This window comes from Sinocyclocheilus anshuiensis, unplaced genomic scaffold, assembly GCF_001515605.1.
Source record: "Sinocyclocheilus anshuiensis isolate Anshui unplaced genomic scaffold, SAMN03320099.WGS_v1.1 scaffold848, whole genome shotgun sequence".
Lineage (NCBI taxonomy): Eukaryota > Metazoa > Chordata > Actinopteri > Cypriniformes > Cyprinidae > Sinocyclocheilus > Sinocyclocheilus anshuiensis.
Window position 1 is genome coordinate 668,238 of NW_015549628.1, and position 10,202 is coordinate 678,439.

At 39.6% G+C, this 10,202-nt stretch overlaps 1 protein-coding gene across 2 annotated transcripts in view; it reads left to right on the top strand.

Moving 5' to 3' along the window:
• Window positions 1-10,202, top strand: part of LOC107659549 (ataxin-7-like protein 2) — a 19,102-nt gene continuing 8,900 nt past the window's right edge. For both annotated transcript variants that reach the window (XR_001630923.1, XM_016448536.1), the window contains exons 1-9: window positions 1-164; window positions 960-1,028; window positions 2,054-2,378; window positions 3,481-3,719; window positions 3,841-3,923; window positions 4,893-5,104; window positions 5,404-5,578; window positions 5,858-5,979; window positions 8,172-8,994. Coding sequence is in view for 1 of the 2 variants with exons in the window: in XM_016448536.1 (XP_016304022.1) it covers window positions 35-164; window positions 960-1,028; window positions 2,054-2,378; window positions 3,481-3,719; window positions 3,841-3,923; window positions 4,893-5,104; window positions 5,404-5,578; window positions 5,858-5,979; window positions 8,172-8,994 (2,178 nt within the window). In the remaining variant the exon portion in view is untranslated. The remainder of the gene's footprint in view (window positions 165-959; window positions 1,029-2,053; window positions 2,379-3,480; window positions 3,720-3,840; window positions 3,924-4,892; window positions 5,105-5,403; window positions 5,579-5,857; window positions 5,980-8,171; window positions 8,995-10,202) is intronic.

The following is a 10,202-nucleotide window of genomic DNA, read 5'->3' on the forward strand; positions in this document are numbered from 1 at the left end:
GCGCAGTGTGACGTCAGCGCCTTGCCGCGCAGTGATGATGGCGGTGCGTGAACGCGCAGTTAAAGTAATGGCTGCTCTGGAACGGCGGGTGCCTTGTCTCGATGATTTCGTGGGCCAAAGCTGGAGTGTCTGGACGGAAAGAGCCAACCTGACAGCATCGGAGGGTGAGTGAGCACCTCGTCGCCGCTATTTCTCCATCCACCACCAAAAAGTCTTACGGATGTGCTTTATTTTTCGTGGAAAAGGCACGGCATCCCATACCATGTTACCCAAACAAAGAACCTGCGGGGTCCTAGCGCCGGCCGGGTCACGCGCTTGCGCTCTCCCTCGGATCAGTGTCGTCAGAATAGAACGTGTTCCGCGTTCGTTTTGGAACTTCAAATGAAACGAACGCACTCCGTTCTAAACCACGAATCTCCTTTTGTTCGGCGGGCACACCATCAAAGCAGTTCATAGTGTAGGGATCAAATGCAGGTAGTTTTTATTTTGGCCCCACCTAACGTTACAGAAGAGCTTGTGCTTCACAGATGCCCAGTTCATGACACAGATTGAATTCTACACTGAACATCTTGGGAAATAAAACCTAAACTATTGACTGGATCTCATATTAAGACTCTCATTAAACCCCACAGTATGCTTAATTCAACATGTGCCCCCTTTCTCACAGTTTTAACTCAGTATATTGCATATAAGACTGTAACCACACATATTCTGGACCAAATATAGTCCACCTTAGAAGAGCCCATTATAGGTCTGATTATTGGAGGGCACAGGTCCTTCTCAAGGTTTCTATGGTTACGGCTTGAGTTAGTGGGTTTAGAAGGTTGGATTTATATAAGATGCCCATATGAGCTGTTTTGCTAAAGCAGTGATGATAATGCATGGAAGTCTGTTCTTATATAATGGTAATGTTTTATGTACCCGTGCTAACATAAACTTCCTCCAACCATTTTTCATAGGGTCAGATGGAGATGAATACAGCAAGAATGGCAAAAAAACAGTGGAAACCATGACACTGAGGAAAGAGGGTAGGTGTTGGTACACAACGGTATTAACATAAGCCCATTTAGTGAAGGACTGATACATAAGCCGATTAATTGACTGGTGTTTGGCTGTTTTGAGATTTTTGACATTAAAAACATGGTGGTTCTTCCTGTCAGGTCCAAATTTTATAAACAGCCGTATCAGTAGATAATATACGTAAATGTTCTTTTTGTGAAATTCAAGTGTGTCATGTGTCGTTTAATTTCAGTAGTTTAAGTACAACAGAGCTATTATTACAGTGTTATAGTGTGAATTCAGGCAAATTACCCTGTTTAAACAGTGCAATTTACTTGAATTCAGACTATCGGCCTTATATCAGCCATAAACCAGTCTTCTCTTTAAATTTTGGCATCAACCATTGAAATTCCCATATTAGTCAGCCTGTAAACCTATTCTAACATACTATATTTTCATCCTCCTTGTAAAACCCCTTCAAATTTAACATTTCTCTGAAAGGGTTTTAATGATGAACTTAGTTGATGTTTTTGCAGTTATGTGAAAGAAGGTAGCGGTCAACCATTACTTTTTTTTTAATTATTTTTATAGATTTATTTTTGGCGTTTTTTGCCTTTTTATTTTGATAGAACAGTTGAGAGAGAGAGAGAGAGAGAGAGAGAGAGAGTGGGGCAGGATCAGAAAATGTCCACGAGCTGGGATTCGAACTCGAGACGCCCGAAGCACAACATCGCTATATGTCGTCGGCGCTAATATATTATTCGTATGTGTATAATATAATTTTTTCTTCTATTTTTAGTTTTAATAGAGGAGTTTTAACTTAATTGTGCAACCAGCAATGTTTTCAGCCAATGCTGATAACCTTAAGATGATCAAATATTGGACTATTACTAGTAGGCACTGTAGACACATTTTCTGTAGTTTGAGTTTTCTAACAAAGCTTTATACACACACAGAATTAATCTTTCTCTTTGAGTGCATTTGGAAACATTTCCTGTTTTCTTTATTTTTCAAACAAAGCGAATTTTCCCTATTGTTTGGTATGCTTCTGCAGATATGTCCATCTTCGGTCATTATCCTGGGCACGATGACTTCTATCTGGTTGTTTGCGGTCACTGCAGTCAGGTGGTGAAGCCTCAGGCGTTCGAGAAGCATTGCGAGAGGAGACACGGCCCTCTGGGTAAGCTCTATGCACACCTCTGCTCCACCCCACCTCCACCTCAGCAGCAGAGGCCCCGTCATGGACACACCCCGCCCTCTCACGGAGCCTCCTCTTGGAGTGGCAGGAACCAGAACGTCGGGCCGCCGAGGGCGTCTCCGCAATCTCCCTCGACGCCGCCTCAGTTCAGACACTTGAAACCTCCGAAAGATGGAATTTGGTAAGATTTACTAATATGATCTTGTTTGTGAATGTTAAAAGAGTGTCTGAAGTGTAATCCTAATTTTACCTAATTTGATGATGAAGAGTTCAATGTTAGTTTTTTTTCCTCACAAAATTATATATATGTATCCACTTTAAAGAAATAGTTCACCCAAAAATGAAAATTCTGTCATTAATTACACTCATGTCATTCCAAACCCGTAAGACCTTCGTTCATCTTCAGAACACAAATTAAGATATTCTTTATGAAATCCGAGAGCTCTCAGATCCTCTATAGGCAGCAACACAACTGACACATTCAAGACCAGAAAGGTAGTACGAACATCGTTAAAATAGTCCATGTGGCATCAGTGGTTCAACCATAATTTTATTAAGCTACGAGAATACATTTTGTGCATAAAGAAAATAAAAATAACAACTGATTTCATCAGAAATATCTTAATTTGGGTTCTGAAGATGAACAAATGTCTTGCGGGTTTGGAACGACATGAGGGTGAGTAATTAAAGACAGAATTTTCATTTTTGGGTGAACTATCTCTTTAATACACTTATCAAAAAAAACAAAAAAGTCAAATGTTTTAGTTTTAATGACAAAAGAAGTATTCAAAATGTATACTTGCACTTACAGTCTGCAAAGGAGTGGAAAAAGTGGAGATCAGGATTAGGCATAAAATAATGTCTTTGAAATCATTCATACATATGAAAATCAGATGAGAATTGATTTGTTCAATTCTTTGAAGATTTTCAAATGTATGAATGATTCTGAAACAATTTTCTATACATTATTGTTTCAGTTGTGACCTGGCTCAGATGAAGACAGGAATCATGTTTTTGTGGCAGTTTTTCTGGTGACTAAGTGACAATACAAGACTTTACTTTACAAATGGTTGTTGAAAGCAAAAAAAAAAGAGCTACAAAATGATGTGCTACAGCAAAACAAGGACTATTTTTGGAATCAGCATCTCAAAATTAGTAAGAAACAAGTATTCATTCAGCAAATATGATGTAGGACAGTGTAATCTGTGGTTATTAGTATCTTATACAATCTGTATAATTTATATATATATATCTATATATATATATGACAATCTTTCCACCAGGCACTCACCTTCAAACTCGGGTCATTCAGAATCAGCTGTTTTTAAGCAGCCCCCTCCCATCGAACCCACACGGAGCTCCCCTCCCCCTACTCACAGAGACCCCCCATGGCCACATGGAGGCCCGTCGCCCAATCGGCCTTCCTCAACTGAGAGGCCTCAATCCCAGAGAGGCGAGGCTGCCTCGGCCCCTGTCGCCTCCGGACATCTCCGTGGGCCGAGAACATACAAAATGGTCCCCAGTAAGTCCTTACTGAGGCCCTTTGTTTGATATTTAACATTAGGCTACATTTGCATTAAAACCAGAACAGAGTATATATATATATATATGTGGAAAAAAATGCTTTTTCTCGTTTCTTGCAGAAAAAGAATGTGACCTTGACAAGCACTGTGGTGTGTTGGACCCTGAGAGAAAGAAAGTTTGTACTCGACTTTTGACCTGCAATGTGAGTTGACCACCACTTCCACATATCATAGTGAACAAGTTCTGATCTTCATTCAGTCCCAGAATATTCTGGAAAGCAGAATTGTTGCATTTGCTGCTTTTTTTTGCTGTCTTGTAGTAGTGAAAATCTATCTCGCCTTCAGAGCATTGAAGCCATTCAGTGGACGCTGGTTTCAGTGTGTAGACAGACAGGAAGTTCAGTGGACATGACTGACAGGAAATGGGGAAGGGATTACAGGAAAAGCCTCACTTCATTTGAGTAGCATGACTTCAGGTTTTTGTTAAATCAGTAGATATTGGCTGTCATAGTCCTGGTAGATAAAATACAAATATAACAATATATAAACAGCAATAATTTCATATTGTTTTTATTTACTAAAACATTGTAATAGATAATACATTCTGCACATGAACTTGCATGAGAAATTTTAATAAAAAAACTAAATATTGAATTGATAAAAGAATATTATGACCTCTCTTACTGCTCTCATTTTCATGCGTTATAATATATGGACAGATTATGAAGCTGTTTTTTTAATACTAAAAAGTGTATTAAAATCATGCAATATTTACAGTTTTCAACCTCAGAGTTATTGTGTATAATTGATATCATGCATTTTTTTTAAAGAAATAAAGGAAGAATAAATGTCCTGCTCTACAGCTAGATGATGTTCAAAATCTAGGGCACACAAGTGTTATATAAAATGATTTTTGGGGCATAAAGTGAGAATAACATATTGTTTGCTTTGTGCAGTCATAGGGTTGAGCACTTCCTCGAAATTATTTATTAAAACTACACAATCCCTTAAAGGCTTTCCAGTGCCTAATATTCTACAAAATCCAGAACCACAATTCATGATGAAAGCACTTACACTCATCAGTTAGCATACGTTTTATGAATGATGTGATTCACTGAAAATGTGCTGCAAGTCTTCTGTCAAAACAAAACACATCATCATCTCTCCTCCAGATTCATTCCATTCATCAGCGCAGGAAGGTGCAAGGCAGGAGTAAAAACTTTGACCAGCTGGTGGCAGAGCTGAAGATGAGTTCGAAGGCTCGGGATCGGGTATCTCAGGCCCCAGAGAGTTCAGCTGCTCCGACTGTAAGCCCAGAACCTCTCAGAGATGCACCTGTACCCCCTCTCTGCCGGAGACCTCTGACGAACAGCCCTGCATTTAGGTTAGAAACATCAATACGGGAAAAAAAAGAAACCAATTTTTAAAAAAAATATTGTATTAATATTGTTTAGTGGCATTTGAATAAATTATATAAAATATATTTATAATTGATTACATCAAGCCAAATATTAAATATTTAAAAATATATACATATATATAAATTATATTTGGTATTATAATATATATTTATAATTTATTATATGTATGTGAATACAATCTCTGAACTGTTATTGTACATTTTGTGTTTTTGCTAATAGTCTTAACTGCCTGTTTGTTTCTGTTCATCTGTTTGTGTGGCAGAACACCCACATTGTCTGAAAGTGTTGAGGAGGATAAACCCCATCTGGAGGATGCCAGCACACGGCCACACTCTCCTCTCACCCAGGCCCACATCTCAGCTGATGAGAGCGAAGGAGAGGGGAATGATGACCTCGCAGTCTGGCACTCAACTCCATGGCATCCCAAACCAGCCGCGGTACAGCTAAACACTTTCAGAGTGTCATCTAGTATTATGTAATAGCCAGGCAATAAGAGTTATAAAAGTGTGTTCTAGTATAAGTATAAGGCAAGCATCTCTATAATAGATATGAATAAACCCTTCGTAACTGCTTAGCAAAGTTGCATAGTTGTCAACTGAGCTTCAGACGTTACATGACATCGTCTGTTGTCTTTACATGACTGTGACTTCTCAAACAGACTTAATTGAATGAGTAAAAGAGAGTATTAGTGTTAATCTTTGGCCTTTCCGCTACAGCTTTGTTTATTTGGGAGTCATTCTCTGGGTCACGGTGTCTTCACTTTCGATCGACGGTTGCACCATCTGCGGTGTGCCATGAGTGCCATGGTGGAGAATCACCTCAGCGCCCATCTGTGGAAGTAAGAACCACTTGACTTACATATGTCCTATCATAGATACAAACAGTGGGGTGATGATGTCAACAAAAAGCTTGAAAGCAGGCAGAGCTCTCACAAAACATGTTATGTGATTTTCATTGTTGTATAGTTTATAAGTATTAAAGGGATAGTTCACGCAAAATATTCTGTCATTAATTACTTCACCCCAGAGGTCGCGTTAACCGAAATTTTCAGTTGGTGGCAAGTGCGCTCCAGTGTGGCAGCAGAGCGCAGGATCATCAGCCTCCAGAACAAAAATAAAACTGTCACAAATCTTTTGCTATGCCTTTGATTAAGCATAGGTGAGTAGTAAAGCGAAAGAGATGATCAGTTCAGTTGCCGCTTTGCTTTATCTGAGGTAGGGTTGCTCCGATTGATCGGCTACCGATCACTATCGACCGATAATCACTTTGGGATGATTGATCAGCAGTCTCTAAAAAGATCGATCTCAAAAAAACGATCTCAAGCTGATGACGCGCCTGCTGTGCGAGGTTTGGCACGACATGCAGCGTCACCGACTCAGTCTCTGTCTGGCGCGGGTGAAATAATTATAATGCTAAAGGTGAGGTACTTACCTTCATATTTCTTCATTAAATAACTTGTAAAGTAATTTGAAAACCTTGAGTGAGAGGTAATTTCACAAACCGCGTGAGTGAATCACCGCGCGCTCTCTCTCTTTCTCTCTCAAAATACGCAAATGTCTTCAAATCACCACATCACGTCTGCACTATAAGCGAGCTGCACGCTGCACAGTTGACACAGGAATTGTCACTTGCACAACCAAGGCAGTGTCACATCGTCACTAAAGTTTGAGGTGTCTACAGCGATCTATCTCGCCACATTGAAGAGCGTCAAAATGGTATTTATTGCTTGAATTTACTAATAAAATGGACAGAATTTGAAATCTGAGACTTTTGTTTCATATCAAAAGTAACAATGCACAAAGCTTAGCCTATTGCGATTTTATTGGATGGGAGGAGCACTACATGGACGGTTCATTCATCAACTGAAAACAGAATTGATTGGGATTTAAAAATCGATGTTGGTTCATAAAAATTAGGATCTATTAAAATCAAGAAATCCTTTTTTTTTTAATATATATATATAAATATACCCGGCCCTATAGCATATTTCATTGTTTTTAGTGGCCTCTGCTGTCACTGCGGGTTGAACATGAAAAGTGACGCACAGTATCTGTTCTCTTCATAAATAAATAAATGTATAAGCCTATGCTCGTCCTGTAGGTTAATTATTAAAAATGAAAGTGTGAACAAAAATACAAGCAATTAAATGTTATTATCATTAAAATATGAAAATTAAAATGATGGGTGATAATAGATTATGATGCAATTTTTACAACCCTGTCCGTCAAAATGATGGACAATGTTAAAAGTCTAACGCAACCTCTGACTCACCCTCATGTCGTTTTAAACCCGTAAGACCTTTGTTCATCTTCAGAACACAAATGAAGATATTATTGATGAAATCCAAGAGCTTTCTGAGTCTGACCCTTCATAGACCGCAACACAACTATCACATTCAAGGCCCAGAAAGGTAGTAAGGACATTATTAAAATAGTCCATGTGACATAGGAGATTTAACTTTTTTTTTTTTTAACAAAGCTACAATAATAATTTTTGTGCTCAAAGATGTCACATTGAATATTTTAACGACATGAGGGTGAGTAATTAATGAATTTTTTTTTGACAGATCTATCCCTTATAAGATTGCATTATTGTAATGAAAAAAATATTTAAATATATAATAGTAAAATTATTTAAAACCTGTACAGGAAATTCAAGTAAAACAGTAGATGCATTGCAATAATATGAATTTGGGGGAATGTGTTTTTTTTGTTGTTGCAACAATACACGATGCAAAAAAAACTAATTGTCCTGAAAAAAAAAATTGTCATTTGACTTTGGGGTGGAATGTGAGCGGGACTTGTTCTCGACAGGTTTCGTAAGATTCACTCACAGATCACTTGCTCTGAGCCTGATCCAGTAGCTTTATGGTGTTTCTTTCACCAGAGTAGCTCTAAGGTTAATCTCCATTAGCACTTCAGTCCCTAACAAAACCTGTTTCTGTTTGACAAAGCTGTGTTTTTAGTCCCTGCACTGCATGCGAAAGTAAATGTTTCATCTCACATCCCCTGATTCCTCTCCTACTCGCAGAAAAATACCTCAAGCATCAGATCCTCACTCCCAGAGTCCCCCAGCCAAGCCTGCAGCCGTTCCTGCCTCTCCTTCCTCCATTTCCCAGCATTCCAAACAGAAAGCAGGAATTCACAATTCGACTTCTCTCAAGACTTCCTTCTACTCTTCCCACGGACCAGGCAAGGAGACAAACCCGCAGAGTTCCTCCACCAGCAAGGCTTACGGTCAGTCCGAGAACTCTGGGGGTGGCCAGTCAACAGCCCCACCTTCTAAACTCTGTCGAGCCCCCGCTCAGTTGGGCCCCAGTCGGCCCAAGAACTCATCTGGTCGCCCCAACAAACAGCAGCTGCGTCTCAGGGAAGCAGAGCGGACAACCACACCAAACGCCGCTGCTCTGCGCAAACGGAAAGCCTCTTTTGAAGAGTCGGATGCTGTCAGCCCAGACAAGAATTGCGTGTCTCAGAACAAGGGGCGGCCCCTCATCAGCAAAATGCCACCGTCAGCCTCTCATGGACAAACCAACGGCTCGCTCTCACCGGGAAGCAAGCCGCGTCCCCAACTCGAACCATCCTCGTGGGCCTTTAAGAGGACTCACCCCCCGAGCCACCATTCGCCACCGGACGCTGCCCCACACAGCCGAGGAGTGGACTCAGGACTGCATGGCAGTGTAGCCAGCTTTGATCACAAGGCTTTGGGGAAGAAACGCAAGAGCAGCGGCTCCTCTCCACCCTCCAAACCACACCGGCTGCCCACTTCCCCTCATTCTGGCTTCTATCCCTGGAAAGAAAGCAAAGGGGTGGGACTCTCCATAGGAGGGGAAAAGAAACTCAGCACACAAAAGGTGAGCGAACATTTAGATTTGTAAATACGTACTTAATATCTGTCAACTGTAACCCTCAAACTCATCTGCTTGGATGAAAACAAGCAGTTTTACCAATAAAATGAAAAGTACACCAGAATGATTTTAATTCTCTTTAGTGTAATTTTAATAAGGCAGCGGCTATTTGCACTGTGTAAATAGCGATAGAGGCTATTTACACTAAGTGAAAATAGCATATTTTCTTAGCGATGGATGCTATTTATACTAAGTGCAAATAGCAGCATTTTTTAGTGATATGCTATTTACACAGTGCAAATAGCTATAGATTCTATTTAAACTGTTAAAATAGCAGGATTTTCTGCTATTTATACTACTTATTGCAGATAGTGGCAATTATCTGCACCTCAGTATTGTAGTACATTAGGGGTGGGCAATATAGCCTCAAAATTATATCACGATATTTCAAGAATATTTGCGATAACGATATTTATGACGATATAGGAAAAAAAACATGGAACAACGTTTTATTGGTGATTGCAGCTGGCAGGCAGCAGCATTTATTAGTGCAAACAAAATTAAGGGCATTTTCCATCCTTTTCCAATGAGCTACTGTCATCGATGACAGACTACCTAATTTAAAGTGTAAATCTGTAATCTGTAAATCTTGTCATAAATTGGCAGCAGCAGCTGTGTGTTCAACTTGAAGCAGACCGATCGGTGTATGACGTGAAAATACCGCGAGAGGGACTTACCCCTTATTTACACTGCACACATCTGCGGCGTGTTACGGCTCCGACGCGGCCACTCTAGTCAATGCTTGTGTTTACACCAGCGGCGCCGCGGCACGTTTCCAAATACAGTAGTCAACATATGAAGTAGATCAAAACCTTTCATCAAAGTTGTCCTAAAACTTAAAACCAAAATGCGTTCTTGTCTTAAGACAACTTTGAACTTTTTTTGATCCACTTCAATGTTGACTAATGTATAATGTAAAATATATATGGATTTAAATATGGTAAAATTAGTCTAATATATCTGCGTGTGTCTGTTGAATTTCTATGAATTGTACTTTAGTTAATTCCTCTTCCTGTTACTCTGTTTCAACAGCTTGTGGAACTGTTGACTATTGAATAAAAAGTTCAACTCATAAATAGAAAACAGATCCAATTCTTAAAATCTGGGGGGGGGGGGGTTTCAATTTTGAAAGAAAAACCAAATTAAACACAATT